Here is a 20243-nt window from a genome sequence, read left to right on the forward strand (position 1 = left end):
GCCTCCTGTCGTTGTCCCCATTTACTCTCTGACTCCTCAGAGCTATTAAGCCCGCCACCCCTGCCAGGAGCAAGGGTGTAGAAATATGTGTTCTTCCCAGTTAGCAGGTGCTAAGCCTCAAATGTCCTTTTTGTTCTCCATCCTCCTTCCTCAACCCCAACTCCTCAAGTCCCCTAAAACCTACTTTCTGTTCAAAGGTGATCCTGTTTCTTCTCTCAGCTCCCTTAGGGGGCTCTGAAATTATTGTAGGTTGATATCTGGACGATAACACTGTCTCTTTATTTTTAGTTTCATTCATGTCTTTTTCTGCTGTTGTCTTAAATGGGTTGCTTGCACAGCAGTCTGGCTGCACGCAGAATCTGTTTTGTTTCCAGTACATGTGCAGGTCTTTCGTGTTGCTGGTGACTAGTGTTGGTGACACATTCCGATGCAGAAGAACTCACAATCACAATGAGTTGGAGGGAGATTAAAATTGGAGGTCACCAATTTCTAAGCAGTGAGTTGAGGGCACAGTTACCTGCTACAGGGACTGAAGAGTCCATGGCATCAGATAAATGGGTCCTTCTCAGCACTGTCTAGTTAGTGACTTTTTTTTTTTTTTTTTTTTTTTTGATCACTGGGAGGAGGGTTCCTCTTCTCTTTCTGTGATAGAGTGGTGACTCAATATCAACCTATTGTTGAACTACATACTGAGAACCTGGCTTGCAAGTGTTTGTAGGTCCTGACCTTGGGGTGCTTACAATCTAATGAAATAATGAAGGCAAGCTTACCCCATCCTGAAGTCTGGGTTAATTCTGGATTATATGTTCCTATAGAGTTGAAGAACTTTAGAGTTTTCCTGGAAAATGGAGGAGGTGCTGGCAAGTGGAAGTGAGATAACTGTATTCATGAGATCATAGTAGTGCTTGTTTACAGTTAAAAGCTCTGAACATGCAACATGGTATTACGCTGATGATGGCTATTATTATTTTGAGAATGAGAGTCCGGTGAGCGTTCACTCCTGTAAACTAGTCTTTATTAACTGTTTGCTCTCCCCCCATTCTTAGAGCAGGTTTCCTGAAAGAAGTGTGTGTTAGATTGGAAAGTTGATGAGTGAGTGGGGAGTAGAGCGTGTAGTGTGGCTCACATCTCACCATGGCCAGGCTAAGGTAAGCCTCCCTTGGGTATCACCTCCTTTTAGCTTCTTCTTTGTTTAAAAATTTTTTCCACATAGTTTCTAACACACAAGGGGATCTGAAAACTTGCTTTTATTCTTTGTCCAGGTGAATGAAACATGCCAGTTAGGTGAAGGTCTTTCTCCCATGGGTCAGTGAACTCTGACCTGGAGAACACGGTTCCTTAGTCACAACAGCCATGCCACTACTGCTAGGGGCTCTTAGAGGACAGGGCAAGAGTGTGGATAGACAGCTGAGCCAAACACTCATCTTTCTGTTAAGAAAACCCCTCCAAGTGTGGATCTCAGCCATGGGTCAGCAGCAGCATGAGCTGAATAGGCAGAGTTGGGGTGGAAAAAATACTGGAGGTCCTGGGTTTAAGTCTTCCTAGGACCATTAAGTGAATTACCCTAGGCCCTCCACTCAGGGCCACTGAGCAGCTTCATCTGTAAAATGAGAGCGATAACAAGTGCCTGGCTCACTTTCAAAGGAGCTTGTGAGGATCGGCTGAAAGGAATGATAGCTCGCAGTGGTCAAGATGTGCTGAACAACTTTACTAGGTGCTTGCCCTACATGATGCTGTTTAATTCTCCCAACTTCCTAGAACAAATTGAGGCTCAAGGGGGGTAAAAAAAAAACTCGATGAAGTTTAGCCAAAGAAGTGAAAGCACCTGTCCTTGTATCATCATCCCCATTTACTCTCTAACAGATTCTTCAGAACCTTTAAACCCGCCACTCTTGCCAGGAGCAAGGGTGCAGAAATTTGCCTGTTCTTCCTAGTTAGCAGGTGCTAAGCCTCAAATGTCCTTTTTGTTCTCCATCTTCCTTTCTCAATCCCAACTCCAACTTGTGACTTGTGATTATAAGTAACAAAACTCACATTTGTATAGCACAACACCAACTTGTGACTGTGCTATACAAATGTAAGTTTTGTTACATATAATGACTTTATGGCTTAGAACAATTTTCCTGTCCATTCTATTCCAGGCTGTCTGTGCTTTCTGGTTTCTTCTTTGTCCAAACACTACATTTCTAGAGATGTCAGAAATGCTTCCTTGCTTCCCCTCTGTGCCTGGAGGTATTTTTTACTGTCCAAGAAACATCAGCATCATCATCAGAACCTTTGCCAGTGTTCTCTGCATGGAATTTGTCAATGTTCTCTGTATGGAATTTCCCAAAGGCTTTTGAATTCATCTGTAAAAGGTTCTAGAAGGAAGAGGGTCTTGGAAAAGCTAAGTGACTTAAGGTAGATTCCTCCCAGGGCCTTGTCTCTCAAGGAAAAGTGTCAGGGGGAATTTGCTCAGCATCTCTGTGCATCACAGTGCACCCACCCACACAGCCCTCGTCCCTCCTCCCGCCCCCAGCACAGACATTAACGTGCACCAGCACATGCCCGCAAGCAAGGCATCTCACTGAGTGCTCTCAGTTCTCAGTTCTCTGAATTTCGGAGCAGATACCAGTGGGAGAACTGTTCCCAGAGTCCCAGGCTCCACTCCACTATTCCCTGCTGCTGTTGCTGTGGCTGAACCCCACTCCTGGGTCTGATGGCTGTGGATTCTCCTTGCTGTGTGATTCTAGGTGTCTGGCTAGAATGGAGCTGGGAGGGAGGACATGAAAGCCATTGCCTGAAGTCATTAAAAATGGAGGATTAGAAAGAGCTTATTTTATATTCAGAGGAGGGGGAGAGTGCTGAAGCTGCTCTCTGCCCACAGCTGTAGACTCTGATGGCAAACGGTAAAGCTTTTGTTACTATCTGAGAAGGGGAAGAGATTGATAACCAGCACCCTGGCACTGAGAGATAGGAGGGAAAGCCACATTTCAGCTGTGGCAGGGCTTCATGCTTGCCTCTCAGCTCCATGGCTTTGAAAACTACATCCCTCTGCTTCTCCACCTTTGGCCCTGCTGTCCCGTCCATGCAGCTTCCACACCTCTCCCCACTGGGTGTGGGGCTTCTGCCTTCTCTAACTCTGATGTTCTCCCTGTGACTTAATGTTTTTGTAAGCCTAAGTGATTTACATCCAATGTTTACTTATATATTTCACTGAATTCTTGCAGTAACACAGGAAGTGGGCATTGCCTTAGTAATTCTGATTTCAGAGATGAGAAGGCAAGGTCCTAAGCCAAAGAGAACCTGCCATACAGGGCAGAGTTGGAGCTTGAACCCTTGTTGCTGACCCTGGAGCCTGTGCCACACTGTGACTCCACACTGTCTCTGTTGGCCAGCATCCTACACCAAACATAGTTTCCTCACCTACCTGCTGGGGGGCTTATGTCAGCTCAACATACATTAACTGAGCCTTTTCCTGTTGCCAGGGACTGTGCTACATTTTGGAGGTGTAGAGATGAAAAATACATTTTTTACCTAGGCAATGTACATAGGGAATATAATGTACCCATGCCTGGGACCTTGCTTGGCACATAGGAGACACTTAAATGTTAGTCAGATGACTAAATGAGTGAATGAATGAATGAACCCATGCTCCCTGCCCTTGATGAACTTAGGGTCTGGTTAGGGGAAGACAGTTGCAGGTACCTAGCTATGCCAGGTGCTGACATAGAGAAGTGTGCCTGGAAGCCATAGGAGCATAGAGGGCACTTCCTGAACTTAGGTGTTCAGGTGAGGCTTTTGGAGGAGTCATCCTGAAGTGCAGCTTAAGGATGAGCAGGACTCACTCAGATCAAGGACATTCTGGGCAGAGGAAATGAAACAAAGGAGGACCAAAGCCATGGAACCCTGTGATGTGTGCTCATGATTGCGGAAAGTGTAGAGTTGTTGGGGCCTGAAGGACAAGCCAGGCGAGTGGTAGGTGACTCTCAAGGTAGCCAGACCTTGGGGAGTTTGTGTGTCAGGATCCTTCTTAAGCTGGAACTTTACCCCTAGAGTAGAAGGGCTTAAAGATTTTGAGGAGAAGGAAATGCAGTCATGTTTGTGACTAACCAGGTGATTATGGCTGCAGATTGGAGCTGAATTTAAGAAAATAGGCTGTCTCATGGAGACCAGAGACTGTGAGGACACGAACCAGGACCATGAGGACATGAGCCAGAGCAGTGGTAGCGGGGATGGAGGGAAGGAGACAGATTTGAAAACTATGAAAGATTTAATCAGTATGATTTGGTAATTGGTTGTCGACAGGAGATGAGAGAAAGGGAGTTGCCTGTAATTACTTTCCTATTTCTGGCTTGAGTTACTCAGTAGATGGTGGTGCCAGAAACTGAGATCAGCAATTCCAGAGGAAGCCAAGGTTTGTATGTGTGTGTAGGGGGTGCGGGTGGGGTGGGAGGTGGACGTGGTGAGGGTGGCAGATAAAATGGGCCAAGAAAAGATGGAAATATGATGTGTCCATTATTTAGATATACTTGCAGTTGTTGGGCCTGTAGGATATCTGAGGGGTACGTTCAGCAACCCAAGGGCTATCTGAGTCTACATGACTGGGAGCTATTGGTGTCTACATGTTGGGAGAGGGGCTAGAGTTGGAGAAAAATATTTAGAAATGGTCAATATACCCAATGTAGTTAGGACTATGGGCAAGGATGAGATTGCCCAAGTAGCAGGCAAAGTGAGAGGAGCAGGAAGCTAAGATTAGAGAGGAAGGAAAATAACGGTGTTTATGGAGTGGACAGAGGAGGAGTAGGAGAAGCCAGCAAAGGAGACCAAGGGGACAGGCAGCCAGGGGAGTGTAATGTTGGGAAGTCAAAGGAGAGGGTACAAAAAATGAATGGCCACCATGGCAAAGGCAGCAAAGAGGTTCATAAAGACAAGTACTGGAACATTTCCACTGGACCTCACAGTATGGAAGCTGTGTTTTAGGGCAATGGTGGGAATGGAAGCCAAATGGCAAAAGGAGCTAGCAGGGATAGGAAGTGAGGAAGCAGAGGAGACTCTTTCAAGCAGTTTTGCTGATAAAAGGAGAAACGTCCAACGTGTTTCCCAAAGGGAATTTTTTTTTAATAGAAGAGATGAACATTGTTATTGTTAAGTGCAGAATAACATGTGAGAAAGAGAAAATAAAGATAGAGAGTTCATAAAGCAGGGTCCATGGGAAAGGATAAGCAGAAGGCCACAGGAGGAAGGATTCTCCTTAAATAGACATATTTGAGAGCAGCTGGAAGTGGGTCAGAGTGTGTGTAACATGGATAGATTAGTAAGGGTTAGGAAGCAAAACGAGGTCCAGGTATTTCATACCTGAGGCCTTGATTATCTTGATGGGACAAGGAGATCAGGTCGTGAGGGTGTGAAGAGTTGTGTGTGTTGCATGAGCTCTCTCTCTCCACTCTACCTTCTTGCCCTTCAGCTGCCCTCACAGAAACTAGTTGTTCACTATAAAGGTCATTTGTAAAACCTGAGTTCAGTGTTTAAGGTTGCTATCATAGTAGGAACAGAGAAAGGCTAGGGAGGTGAGCAAACAGGCCATCATTTGTCTCCTTGTCCAGTGTTAACATATGGCCCTGGATTCTGCATGTGTAGATAGGCAGCTCAGCAGTGGGAATAAAGGATGTGGCTGGATTCCACCCAGGAACTCTGAGTCAGAGTCCTGGCCATGCCTCTAAGAAATGCGACATTGGACAAAGTCTTCAAAGTTTAGTTTCTGTAGGTGATGTCTAGGAGCTATACCCACTCTAAACCTCTGTGAATTTTAGCGCCTGCTCCTTAGGCATAAAATAATAGATTTTTCTTAAAATGGATTTATTCAAGGTGAGAAAAACTTACAGTGGAAAATGTACAGAAAATCAAGTTCCATTCAAATAGTCTCCTCCTTCTGTATTTCAGTATTGTTGCACTTTACTGGCTTATTTTACCAAAGCTACACATTCTAGACACAATTTCAAATATACACAAGTCAGGAGAACAGAACAGTGAGTCCCTGGATGGTAGTACCTACCACCCAGCCTCCCACCCAAGATGATGTTGAAGTAGTTCACTGATAGCATATCATTTCAACTATAATATTTCAGAGTATACCTCTAAAAGATAAGGTCTCTTAAAAAAACCTCAATATCAAAATTGCACTAAAAATTAACAATAATATCTTAATACCATTAAATATCCAATCAGTGTTTAGATTTTCTCAACTGCACTGAATTATTTTTAAAATTTTACATTTGAATCAGGGTTCAACACAAAGTCCATGTATTATATTTGGCTGAGGTGTTTCTTAAGCTTTATTTTTAACCCCGATGGCCATTGTCTGCGAGGGAGCACTGTGTAATCCTCTAACGTCTCCTGATTTTGTTTCATTTTCCTTGCTGTTGCTATACCATTTCATTTTAGGAGATATAAGGAAGAATTGCAGGGTTAAATACCAAAGCCTCCAAAATTTAACTTTGAAATTTCTTTCTAGACACACTTAGAAGGGGGAGTATAAAGATAGTGAATAAAGAAAAGAGGCTGGCAAGAGGAAAACCCTGCAGTGAGCAGTGAGGAGACAATGAATGCTCAAGAGGAACAAAAGGAAATGAGAAAGGTAACAGAGACTTACGTAACCCCCCAGCCACTGAGCAGCTCGAGAACCATTACAGATGTGCTATCTTATACATTTTTGTCTCACCTTGGTGAGCAGGTGGCAAATGAATCTTTAAATAATGACATTCTATTTATATAGCACCTTTCCCCAAACAGCTTATTAAATAGCTGAACAGACATCTAAGTAATCCTCTACGTAAAATGAAGAAGTACCAGGAAATTTAATTCCCATTTTACAGATGATAAAATATAGTTGAAAAGACTACGAATAATGATAAAAGTGGCTCACACAGAACAGCTATTTGACATTTGTCAAGAACTGTGGTGAAGACTCCATTACATTATTTAATTCAATCCTTATAACAAGACTATGACATTGCTATTGTTGTTATCTTCATTTTACCCACGATAAAAATGATACTCAGAGAGGGCGAGTAGTTTGCCCACAATTCTGGATCTGCCCTTAATCTGGAAAATTATGGAGTTGAGGTTGAAGCTCAGGGCTGTCAAATCCACCACACTTTCTTTTCCAGTCAGTCTACTCTGCAGTAAATCAGGAATTTTTTTTTTTTTTTCATCTCCTTGCTCACTGGCAAAATCCCATTTAAAGGGAAACCAAAATCATCTTCAAATATAATAATAGGGTGTGATGTACTGGAATTTACGGAGCATTTCCCCCACACACTTTCTCATTTCTTTGCATATAATCACCCTGAAAAATAGACTGGGCAGGTGTGTTAATTTGTGTTTTACAGATGAGGAAATTGAAGTTGAAATGTCTTGGTGATGTTAGTTGGTGATCACAGAGCTAGTAGAAGTAGTTAGTGTCATGGAGCTAGTTAATAGCAGAGTTAGTACCAAAGGCCCTTTCTTCTGATTCCAAATCCTGTACTTCTTGGTTTTCTTTGCAAACCTCATGGGCACACAGCTTTAACTGCTGACTTTTCTCCATGTCCCCTCTGATGTTCCTTATGGGGAGCTGAGCAGCATTATTACAAATTAAATATGTGGATGCTTGAACTGATGAACAGGAAATGAGGCTGCTAATGCTCAGAGGAATGAGATCGAGATGCATTTTTTAAAGTAGAATTTTGGGCCAAGTGGCCTCCTTCTGTCCTGCCCTTCCCTGTGTCCTTCCGGTATCCATGGAAACCCTAAATCAATGCAGCATATGTTGATTCATGTTTCTACTGTTACTAGGAAGCTACGAGGTGGAAATTGCTTTTAAAAGATTTACGGAAGAGCTTTAGCATGCTGACCAGAATTCAAATCTAATATCCAAATGACTGTTTTATTAAAAGCTTTAAATGTGGTATTATCCTAGGTGGTATGTTGGTTAGATAAACACACAGGGGCATTTGGCAATAAACCTCCTCTTCCACTCTCGTGGCTTTTTAAAATATTATATTGCAGATTTAAGCTCCCTTTATCTTCAATTTAATTACATTCTCATGGCCTGTGTGACAATGCCAGGTGCTCCTTCTGCTCTTGATGAATTCCACCCTGCTCTGACCCGGCTATTGTGTTAGTTTGCAAATGCCTTACGTACCTGTGCAGCTGACCCTGAGTGTTATTAGCATTCTGTTGACTTCAGTCTTGACCAGAAGGCTGCAGAAGTCTAACGTGTTTCTGCCATAAAGAATCCTTGTGATTTTTCAGATTTTTTTCATGAACTCGAAATCAAATTTAGCCAACATTTACTCAACACCTGCTCTCTGCAAGGCAATGAGAATTAATAGTAAGGGCAGTAAGTAAAAGAGTCTTTTTGGAGCACACAGTCAATTGAGAAGATCATAAAACATAAATCTCAAGAATAAACTATGCCTGTGATGTGGGCTGTCAGAGAGCCTTACAGCAAGGTGGTGCTATTGGGATGGAGGGAGTTCCTTCTGATTGGGAGAATTCTGAAAAAGGTTTGGAAAGGAGAATTTTTGCTTGAGGTAATAGGTTTAGGGAAGAAGCTGAGAGTTAACAGGCAGATCAAGGGTGGGGACATTCTGGGCAGAAGGGACAGCAGAGGAATCATGCGTATGTGTGGGATAGAAAACTGGGATAGGCAAACGGGACAAACTCATTGTCAGGCAGGACAAGGAGTCATTTGGATATTAGATTTGGGGCCCATCAAAGATGATTGCACAGATGATCCACTTTATGGTATCTGTTCAGTGGTACTCCAGCAGTAGTGTAGTGGGCAAGGTTTGTGGGCAGACAGAGAAAGAAACAACAGCAGGGAGATCAGTTATTTAAGAGAGGGCAGGGGTTGTGCAGGTGCTGGGGGTTGAATAACCTCTCATATGTCAACATCAATGGATGGGAGGGAATGAAGTTGAGAAATATTTCAAAAATATGACAAGATTTAAAAACCAATTTAGGAAGGGGAATGGAGAAAAAGAAGCCAGAAATGTCTGTACTTGTTGGGGTTAGGGTTACGGTTAGGGTCCCTTGTGGGACTTGGGCAGAGTAATGCCACAAGCAAACACAGGGAGCTCAGCAGGAAAGGAGGATGTGGAAAGGTAGTTGTTTAGAGACAGTACGGCATGCAGGGTCTATTTAGAGCCAGTATAGCGTGCAGGGTCTGAGATGTGAGGAGCTGTCCAGCAAACCTCTGGAAAAGCAGCCTAGAGCTGAAGAGGCAAGATTGAAGCACTGATTCTGGAGAGGAGTGGTGGGTGCCTGGAGAGGGCAGGGCTTCCCAAGGCAAGTGAGTATAGACTGGGAAGTGCAGAGGGGGGCAGGACAGCCCAGAGGCAGGAGCGGGGCTTGCAATCACTGTGTTCCTGTAAGAGACGTGAGTTGTGGCCAGTTGAGATGTCCTGTGCCAACTCCACCTAGCAAGTCAGGAGCAGTAGCCGGAAAAGAACCCAGAGCTCTACATTCCTGGGGCAGAGCTCTAAGCCTGGGGACTACAGAGTCCAAGGTGATGAATTCCTTTCTCACGAGCACTTAACCCTGCTTGCCTTTTCTGTTTATTTATTTCAGGAAAGAAGACAATGCTAGAATGCTTAACTTTAGGTTCAGCTTAATTCTCCTTGAAATTATGCACTGGCCTCTTTGGAAGATTATGCTGGTGTCCTCTTGGGAGAGGGGCCTGCACTAGGTCTGTGCTTCTCAAACTGTGGTCCTCTGTGATTACTCCTTGGCATTTAGGAGTGTTTTGGTTAGAAAAAAAAAGAAAGTTTGGACTAGTTTTAATGTTCTGTTTCCTTGTATTATTCATGTCCACACACTTTTTTTCCTTCTGCTCTTTATATTCCTGTTACTTTTTTTACATTTTTCTTGTTTACTATAGCTCTTTTTAAACATTGGACTTATTGACTTCCTATGACTATATTATTTCTCCAAAGGCTAATTGAAGATTCTGATGCCTGGTTAATATTGATTAGCTTCCACTTGTGACTCAGGCCCATTTGCAGCCCTGCTCTCTTTCCTTGGGGCCTTTACCCCCTGGATAGTGGCCTGGGCAGTAAGAGATTTGGAGGAGACCTTTGTTCTACTGTTTTAGTGCTGGTAGGAAGTGTCCTATGATGGCACTACGTTTGTGTTAAAGTGAGGAGCAGAGCAGAGGCTGGAAGCATCAGGTTTGGTGCTAGATACTAGCTCTGCCACTTTTAAATGACATGTCTCTGTTTCTCCATCTGTAAAAGAGGGGTGATAAAGGTGTTGGCTTTGTAAATTTGTTCTGAAAATTAAATCGATAACTCAAAGCAATGTTTGGCATAGTGTCTGGCACATACTAACTGCTCATTAAACATTAGCTATGTGGATTCACCTTATTCTAGAAACATATCTTGAATTAGGGGAGTGCTTATCAATGGGCTTTTATTCATCAGTTTATCTGTGTACCAGTTTCTTATGGTGCAGTGTACCAAGAAAATGTCCAGAAATGAAGGGTTCTCTTTCTGCTGAAGTTCTAAACCCCAATTAGCAACAGGGTTCAAGAAAGGGGTAATAAGAAATGAGAAACTTTTCTTTTGCCTCTCATTTTATAACACAAAGTTCCCTTTCTTTAATAGAGGGGCACTGTGGACGATATCAGAAAGAGACAATGAGTCACTGTGGAGGCAGCATCAGAATGTTTATTTCATCTTATCATCAGGCAGTGAGTAGTTGCGGCAGAATCATTTCACTGAGAGAATTCAGGTTATGCACCAATAGATCTGCCCAGAAAGACTGGGTCCTGGTATGATATAGTAGAAAGAGCTCTGCTGTTAGAGTCATAAAGCTTAATTTCTGGTTCTTGTGCCTCCTCTGGCACGTTGCGTCACTTTGATAAAGGTACATCACCTTTTCTGGCCTCGGTTTTTTCATCTGTAACATGGGAATAATAATACTACCCTCTGTGACGATGGCATAGGATTGTTGAGTGACAATACATGAAAATGCTTTATACATTTAAAAAGGATGAAAAAATGGAATTCATTTCCATTATTATAAAGCCATCACTTTCTGTTGAGATTTCTGCTGCCTTCTGGGTTTCAGAAATGGTTTGCAGCTAAGGCTATGTGTCTTTAGAGCTAGTTCCTGAAAGGGAGTATAGACTCAGCCTTAGGGACCTAGAGCATAATGAGAAGACAAGCTTTCTCCCAGGGCAGCGGTTTGCAAACTTTAGCATGCATCAGAGTCACCTGGAAGGCTGATTACTGTCCCCAGAGTTTCTGATTCTCTAGGTCTAGGGGTGGGGCCTGAACATTTGCATTTCTGATACTTCTCAGGTGATGCTGACACTGCTGGTCCAGGGACCATGCTTGGAGACCCACTACACTAGGGCAAGCAGGAAGAGAGTCCTCCTTCTGGAACTGAAGAAGGCAGTGTGAAGACCCATGTGGGTAAGGAGGTTTGGAAGAAAAAAAAATGGAAAAGACAGAAAAATAGGGATCATGTGCAGATCGGGCAGAACAAAGGAAAAAGTCTCACTCCATAACAAATGCAAGTAGGGGGAAGTTGCTAGGTGATGGATGAGGGAGAGAGGTGAGTTTCTACTGTAGAAAAAACCAGGTGAGAGGCAGGAGCATAGAGTTGGAAATATGCATGTTTGGGAAGGCAGAGGAGGTGGAAATTTCTCATTAAGAAGTGGGGAGTGGTGTGGTTGGTGCTGGTTAGGGTGGGAGTGGAGATGAGCTGGGGGAGAAATGCCTCTGTAGAGTAAGGGGCACAGCTGAGATGTGGCAGAGAGGGCGATTTCAGGGCTGTGTGGTTTGGCTTGGTAGTGCAGCACAATAGAAATTTGGAGAAAGGGGGTGGAATTTAGATGTGTGACCTGCCCTGTAGCTTTCTTGCTCTCTGCATTTATCACATCACATCACACCCAGCAAGACAGCCCCCCTCCTCCTGACTCATTAGGAGATTTGATTTGGAGTGGCTCCTGCTGTCAGCAGCTGTCTGGGGCAAGATCTTTACGCTCTCCACTGCCAGTGCAGCAGCCAACCTTCAGCCAGCAGCAGGGCTCATTAGAAGAGGGCCCCCTGGACACTTGATTTTCAGCTCACTGGTGACTGGAAAGAGTTAATACCTATTCTTTGCTGCCCCCCGCACAGCCTCTGGGTGCAGAGGGAGGCAGCTGTGGGCTGTGGGGACTTCTCCCTGAGCTGCAACCAGAGGAGCTTCAGGTTAGTGAGGCTGAGCTCGGCTCAGGGGCACCTTCTGCATCCTGCCAATGAGGATGGGCGTGCAGACCGTGCCCGGGAGCTGAGCCACCGCCCGCTGGGTGTAGGCTGCTTCAGTATTTACTGGATGTGACAAGCAGAGAGAAGAGCTTTCAGCGGGGCCGCTTGCTGCCTGGCTCAAGTGGTGGGAGGTGTGTTGTGCATGCCTGTGTGTGTATATGTGTGTGTGCGCGCCTATGTGTTCATGCACACATGCCCTTCACTCGCCGAGGATTTGACTGCTAAAAGAAAGATCTACTTTTTCCCCAGAGCGCCTTAACCCGCAGCCTCTCTGACCACCCAGTTGGCAAAGACCCTCAGGCCATGAGGACTGGCCAAAGACAGTGAGTATTGCCTTTGCTTTTCTCTTTCTTCTCCGGGATGTCTGTGTGCACCGATTGCATTATCCATATTTAATTAACTTGCCTCTTCATGCATATTGATTGCTTTCTTCCCGCAGAGGCTCTAGTTTCTCTCCCCCTCTTTATAAATCTTTGCTCTTTGCTTTTAACCTTTGTTTTTTCTTGAGTATCCCCTCTTCCCATTATGTCTCGTCCTGTCTGCCCCAGACGCACCTGTGACTTGATGCCCATCTATGAGGGCACATGCACTGTGCGGGCAATCACACCATTGAACTTCCTGGGCTTTGGGTAACTTCTAACTCTCAGAAGTCCAGGGCCAAATGGGATAAAAGCCCTGAGGTGCTGGGATGGGCAAGGCAGCTGGGTCAGAGTGTCCTGCTGATTCTTATTTACTGGCATCTGTGGCTGAGCGCATCAAATGGGTAGTGGAGGGTCTGAGCAGCAATTCGGGCAGTGCTGGATTTGAAGGATTTGAAGGAGAGAGACAGGCATCTGAACAGCATGGGCAAGCTAGTGTGGGCTGGCAGTGGGATGGGAAGAGAGACAAGGTGGGGACAGAAGGCTGGGTGAACCCCTGCCCCAAATGACCTTGCCTGCAATGTAGGTGGGTAGTCGTCTCTGGTTCCACTTGGCTCTAGGATAATAAAGGTCCCTGCATGGATTTCCCCTTCCCCTGAGGCCATATCCCACAGCAAGAGGCCTAGGTGCCCCAAACATGACTTCTAGGGACCGTCACAGCTGCAAAAGCTTTGACTTCATGACTCCTGGGGTCTAGGTGTAAGCCTGGTTAGGAGAAAGATTAAGGAAATGTCCCTGCAGCCAGGGAACACAATCCATGACGATGGGCCCTCATACACAGTCTAACTAATTATTTTTTCTAGTTTTCACAAAGCAATCTTTTAATTTTATTAATTGTAGTATTATTAAAGAAGCTATTTTTAAAAAGTGCTTGTGAAATAGTCACGGTAATATAAAAATAATTTAAATGGTGTAGCTGACATAGGAGTCTTATCTATCTAAATTAGGTTTCTTTTAAAATGGGTTCTATGTTTGGTGTCAGAGTTCCCCAGGGGAGCCCTTTATGGATAGGCTGCTCTCCTCACGTGTTTCTTCCTATCAGAGGTCTTCTGCAGGAACAAAGGGTTTGAAGCACTGAGAATGGGACCCTCAGGAGAGGAAGACTGTGAGTCAATCAGCTTTCAACCTCAATGACCCCTGTCTCCCCACACTCATGTCCTTCCTGCTTTGTGTCAAGAGTAGGCCAGTCCCCAGACTGAGGAAGGTCATGTAGGCTCCATATGGGCGAGAAAGGGTGACTTGCATATTCATTTCTTCAGCCTGCACCTGTGATCCCTGCAGAGGAGCAAGCCTGTGTGGCGACGGTGCCTGACAAGCCTCTTTTGGAGTTCCTCCAACCTCCCTCCCACTCCCACTTTCCCGAGTCTCCACGCACTCCCACCTGGGACAGGTGCCCTTGGAGGGAGGCGAGAATCAGAGCAGCATCCAATCAGATTATTTTGGAGCAAGTACTGACCCCCTCCTCCAAACTCGCTGGCTGGTCACTTGGGCCCCACTTTAGTAAGAGAAAGAGAACAGTAATTTTTGGTTTGCGAGGCCCACGCCTCCCCTGAGGCACACGTCCCACTTTATTTTTGATGGCCAGTGGTTGGGGAATCAGGAACTCCTAACCAATAATCAACAACATGAAGCCACCAACAATTTGTTCTTGTCCATCCTTGGTTTGTCGCCCCCGCTAAGGACAAGTGGACATTTGTGGGGCCTGGGGGGATGTGTGTGGGGAGGTGTTCCGCTGGCGGAAACCTGTCTGAGAGGAAATGTAGCGCAGTCAGATGAGAGAGGGTGGCCCCTCTTACAGCAGATTCTTTGATTTTAGGTGAGAGGACGTGCAAGGGTAAATTCCTGAGCCCCGCAGTCTTATTTGCTGCCCTGACGTCCCTGCAAACCAGCCCAAGGGTTAACCGTAAGCGGATGCCTGTATGGCGGCCTTACTGATGCCACGCAGGTAATGAATCAATGGCCTGTTTTCTTGCCCCTGACCCTTTCCTCTTTTCTCCACCTTGTCACCCCCTCTGCTATTTGAGCCTGGCCCAAGCCTCCTTAGCCCATGCGTGGTCTAATTGCATCTGTCCCCATAGGCCTCCTGTGTGAACTGCACGGTTCTTGTCTGTATGCCTCTTGCAATGTTGTGGCCTTGCAAGTAGGAACTGCCTTAGCTGAAGCCCTCCCATTGACTGGTGAGACAGCTTGGCAGTGACTTATGGGGTGGGCTGAGGGACTGTGCATGAGCTTGTATGGAACCATTTAGGGATCTCTGTGAGTTACTTGGATAGGGGCTGTAGAAAAGAGACAGACAAGGGAAAGCCTCGTTATTTTTTAAAAAGTATCCTTAACCTTTGACTTCTACTTCTAACATTATTTCAGACCTAGCTAAGAAGATTATAATTGAGGTCTGAGCTGGAAAGATGAAAAATAAAACCATTTTGTCCCAAAGAATATTTTGTTGAAGATTTTTGCAAACTATTTGGGAGAATCACAGTTGTCTTGGTAACAAGTAGCATCCTTTACACTGGCCCCTGCTAAACCTTGTTAAATGGCTTGCGTGGATTTGCCATTTTTCAAAAGTCCTCTTGATTGCTCTTTGAGGGCAGTGACCTGAGTGTTTTATGATTGATGATCCTGAGGCACGAGGAATGAACCAACTCACTGAAAGTTGGGCTTTGGCCTATGGGGCAGCCTGAGCAGGACCTTTACTTGAATTCATGGAATGTGATGACTCGAGGGCCCTTCATCAGCTGCTCGCATGGCGTGCTGTCAGACACCCTGCAATTTGCAAGCACGAGTGGACACATAAGATGCCCGCTGTTGCAGGAGAGAGAATAGCAGTAGCCAATGTTTGGAAATGCCATGAAATGGATGGCTTTACAAAGCAGCCTGGCTGAGATTCAAGGTGGGAGCAGGGGACGTGCAGGCCCAATTTTTTGCAGGAGAGAGGATATTTCTGGGAACTTGGATGTTCCAGCCCTAGGAGGCTCTTCAGAGACGTGCTGTGGAATACAAATGCTGTCCATCCCTGCCAAATGTAATACCATCCCAGCAGACATTTCTTGGATAAAATTTCTGTGAACGAAGACAATTACCAGAGATGAAAATCCATTTGAAGTAAAAGAGATTGAATTGGATGACCTCTAAGGTCTCTTCCCACCCCTAGGAAAAAGAGGAAAGAAAGCTAGGCCAGAATGACTCCTTTTCAACATGCAGAATGGCATCTTCTAGGACTATTTCTGTGGCAAATTGTTGCGAACGTGCAAGCGGCAGTTCCTTTTTCTAAGTCACTCTTAAGTCCTGATTTGATTATACTAAACCCATCCCACTTACCTTTGCCCTCAACACAAGGAGTTGTCATAGTTAAAGGTCAGGGGTCAGCAAACTTATTCTGTCAAGGGCTAGAGAGTAAATATTTTCGGGTTTGTGGGCCGTATGGTCTGTGTTGCAACAACCCAGCTCTGCCCTTGTAGTTGAAAGCAGCTTTAGACAATTTGTAAACAAATGGTGTTGTCATGTTCCAATAAAGTTTTATTTACATGGACAGGCATCTTTTCAGGGCTACAGTTTGTCAACCTCTGATTAAAGGTTAACAGAGGCTAGTTGGGCATGGTGGCTTGGGCTACTCAGGAGGCTGAGGCAGGAAGATCACTTGAGGTCAGGAGCTTGAGACCAGCCTGGGTAATATAGCACGACCTTGTCTCTAAAAAAAAAAATTAAACATATAAAAAAAGTAAACTGGTAAACGGAGGCTAATGTTGGGAGTCAGAAAGAGACATTAGAGTAACTTCTCACTGGATCTGTTATAAGAGATAACTATTTGAGTGCCCGATGTCATTATATGGGTCCTTTGGGAAATAAAACATACGAGAAATGTAAACATACATGTTAAAAATTTAATTATGCTTATTGAGATAAGCCTAAATGTAAATAGGAATACATGAGCTTAGTTAGGCAAGCATAAGAACTGACAAAGGGGACATTGGTTCTTAATTGCTGATTGTACCAATTACTCTTCTCCCCCTGCAAGCATCAATCCTATGGGTTGACTATAGCTAGATTTGTGGGATGAGTGGGGAGAACTTGAGTTGGAACTGACCTGCCTTGAGGCCCTCTACTTTGTGCTTAAGACTCTGATATGCACCCTGCACCTTGCAAACATTCCTCTGCTCCTGGTGTGGGTACTCCTTCTGGGTCTTTGCAATCAGGAGCTGCTGCTGCTGCTGCTGCTGTTACTTTGCCCTCCTTGTGGAAAAGCAAAATGTGGATTGTTATTTTGTTATCACTGTATTTTCTTTCCCTACAGAGAATCCTAATTTAGAAATTCTTCCAAGCTAATGACCTTCATTGACTTACCATCAACTTGCCGTGTCAGCTTTAAAAAGCATTAAGCCTCTAGGGGGCCACGTAGGGTACCTATGACTGTTCAGGTAGTTATTGATTCTCTAGGTGTTCTCTTCCTGTTCATGAAGTCTTCAGAGACCACCTGGGGAAGGGTGGGGGCAGTGCTAGCTCCCGTAGCAGCAGCTCCAGGGGCCCTGTATAGAGCTGACAGCTGTGATCATGAGAGTTTCCCCGTCCTTCTGCCCCTGTGCTTGTTGCAGGAACAAAGGGATGAGGACTCGACTGGGATGCCTGTCTCACAAGTCAGACTCGTGTAGTGATTTCACAGCTATTCTTCCAGACAAACCCAACCGCGCTCTCAAGTGAGTAGTACGGCCACGTGCCATTCCCTGGGTAATACAGCGAGTAATATAGCTCACTTCTTTAGTGAGTTGCTGACCAGAGGAGCCACAGGAAAAATCCTGTCTCTTGGCAGCTCCTTTTATATCACTGGATATGAGTGAAAGGATTGTTTATTTTCCTTTTCAAAATGTATAGCTTAGTGATCTCAGAATGGGAATCCTCTTTTTTTTTCCCTAAGAAAGCTGTATCATCCATCACTCTTAAAATTGTGGGTGGCAAAGGATACTTCTGGGTTCTACTTAGTTGTCAATCTGAGCTCTCAATTTGGAAATAAATGTTCAAACTTACTCTAAAAATATGCTTAGATTCAAGTAACCTGAATTCAGCACCTCTTCTGTGCTGGTGCTGTATTAAATGTCATGGATGTTACCTTGTGTAACCGTCACACAACTAGGTAATGGGCATCATTATCCCCATTTCAGGAGTGCAGACATTTAGGTGACAGTAAGAATGGAGTCGGGAGCTGAGTCTAACTTTTCTGACTCTAAGACCAGTTTCTTTCCATTGTTACCTCGACACCTTTAAATCATGGACTTACTTAGCTTTGTTCTTTAGACTAAAAGTCAACAGGCAAAATTCACTGGATTCCAGTCTTGAGGTTTTTTTTTTCATCAGTTACTTAAGAATGTACAAATTTACAGCGACAGAATTGCAGGAATCCAGGTATAGTCTTCATTTCATTTGCTACCCGCCACCCCCCATCCACTCCCCACATTTTTCCAATTTGTTTTTTTGAGAAAATCTTAGTGGTTGTTGAGGGCAAGGAGGTTATTTCAGAAACATTCAAGACAGATGTTTCTTTTTTTCTAGGAGATTATCCACAGAAGAAGCTACGAGGTGGGCAGATTCCTTTGATGTGCTTCTCTCTCATAAGTGTAAGTAGAATTCAGGTCATATCATGACATGGCAAATCATCCATTTAGTGAGAGATGTACCAAAGGCCTGTGATGATCCAGGTATGTGCTAGGTGTTCCAGACCTCTGTGGGCCATGCTGTCACAGAGCCTCCTGCCTAGAGGAGCATATAGAAAAGAAAATGAATGATGTAAATGCAGTGAAATGAGGGCCTTCTTTTCTGTTTTCTGGGTTCAAAGTATGATCCCAAGAAGCCTTTGTATTCTCAGCAGTTTTAGCAAGAGAGAGTTTAGCTTAGAGGTTTGGAATGATGGGCTCATTTGGGAATGAGAGAAGCTAGGTTCCAGCCAGATCTCATTTGTAGAATTGAATGGCCTCCCCCCAAATTATGGGAGAGTCTTGGGCTATGCATCAGTCAAATGAATATTTTGTGCATTTTATTATTCACTTGAGTTGACAGTTTTTGAGTTTTATTGCTGCTTTTTGTTTTGAGGGTTTGCTATCCCAGCTGCATTTTACCCCTCAATTTCTTACTGAGTATACATTTTACTGGAATACAATTTCTGCTATACTTCCTCCTCCATTTTTCCCTTCCTCGTCTGTAATGCCTTTTGTTTCCCATGAAGGCAGAAATAGTTGTTCATATTGTAGTGTGGAGAGGGCAATTTGATGTCAGCCAAACTTTTCATCTCCTGCTTTTTCTCATTATGTGCAAGTTCACATTCAATGGCCTTTGAAACTAGTGGCATTTAATACCTGGAGATGGCAGAGGAGGGGTGAGGAAGAGGGAGGGGTTTTGCGAAGAGAAAGAAGGCTTCAAACAGACATTTCCTGTTCCTCTTAAATATGTCACAGTGACACTAGAAGCCCTAAGTGATCTGGGAACAGAGGGCTGCTTTTAGTTTGGAGTAGTGTTTCCACTTACTTGGAGAAAATGGTTTGGTACAATTAAGTGAAAGGCACTGGGTGGGGGTCAGACCTGCACTCTTGATTTTGACTCAGCGTTGTTACTAAGTAGTTGGGTGGTCTTGACAGAAACTCTCAGTCTTCAGATGTCTTTAGAAGTGATTTTGCTTTCAATTTGATGAGCAGTTCCCTCCAACCATGCTGCTGATCTGGATACACTGATTAATAAATACGTTTGAATAGATTTTAAAATGAAATGCAAAATCTAAGAATAAGTACATATTGTAGCAAGCAGTTTTGTGAGACAAATAGTCACTTTAGTATTCTGTGGATTGCACTTAGGAAGGAAAATAAGACAGCATAGATATAGCATATGTAACATATGGCTACACCCCAAACAGCAAGCTTATGTGATGAATTTGCCAAGGTAATGGCAAATGTATAATAATATTTAGGATTTGCAGTAATGCTATTTTTTTTTATGAGGCTATTCTGACTTTTTTTCTGGAGTCACATTAGGCTAAACAAGTGTCACTACCAATTTTCGCCTTCTTTTCTGGCTGGATTTCATTCAAGGTCATCCTGAAGTTTGGTTTCTATTTTAGCCTCACAACTGACTCACTTAGTTCAAGTCCCTGAGGCTGTTTCCTCATTCTAAAATGGGGATGGAGATGCTTGCTACCTGTCACTGAATATGAGAAATTTAATAAGAGGACACCTTTAGTTGATTTTGGGTTCTCTACTTAAAGATTCTCTACTTAAGAATCTTTTGTAAGGATATGGTGGGGTTTTTTTAAATGATACTTTTATTTATCAAATGCAAAATAAATGTGCCTTGAGAATAAGATTACAAATTTTGCTGCCAGTTATTAATATTAAGCCATTATGGTCAGAGTTTATGGTGTTGAAATTAGTGATAGGAGGCTTAGGGTATATTTAGATTGCTGCAGTAGCAAGACCTAGAAATGTAAGAAGTTTAATTTTATTTGTCTGATTTGATGAGTTTTAAATCTGAAGACACTTGGTTCTGCTTCTGTCAGGGATGCTTTTGGTTT

General features: G+C 44.0%; 2 protein-coding genes across 7 annotated transcripts in view; both read left to right on the forward strand.

Moving 5' to 3' along the window:
* GLUL (glutamate-ammonia ligase) overlaps nt 1-20243 on the forward strand; it is a 328058-nt gene that overhangs the window by 13907 nt on the left and 293908 nt on the right. The window lies entirely within an intron of this gene.
* RGS8 (regulator of G protein signaling 8) overlaps nt 1-20243 on the forward strand; it is a 42912-nt gene that overhangs the window by 346 nt on the left and 22323 nt on the right. Inside the window, exons 2-7 of one of the 6 annotated variants that reach the window (XM_050766571.1) lie at nt 6494-6616; nt 11328-11441; nt 12528-12601; nt 14514-14642; nt 17287-17388; nt 18239-18303. In XM_050766571.1, the coding sequence (XP_050622528.1) occupies nt 14617-14642; nt 17287-17388; nt 18239-18303 (193 nt within the window). In that variant the 5' untranslated portion in view covers nt 6494-6616; nt 11328-11441; nt 12528-12601; nt 14514-14616. Of the gene's footprint in view, nt 1-6493; nt 6617-11327; nt 11442-11499; nt 11584-12250; nt 12410-12527; nt 12602-14513; nt 14643-17286; nt 17389-18238; nt 18304-20243 lie in introns of those variants that run through there. The other 5 variants (XM_050766556.1, XM_050766575.1, XM_050766565.1 and 2 more) reach the window with 5 other exon arrangements.

This window comes from Macaca thibetana, chromosome 1 (assembly GCF_024542745.1).
Source record: "Macaca thibetana thibetana isolate TM-01 chromosome 1, ASM2454274v1, whole genome shotgun sequence".
Classification (NCBI taxonomy): Eukaryota; Metazoa; Chordata; class Mammalia; order Primates; family Cercopithecidae; genus Macaca; species Macaca thibetana.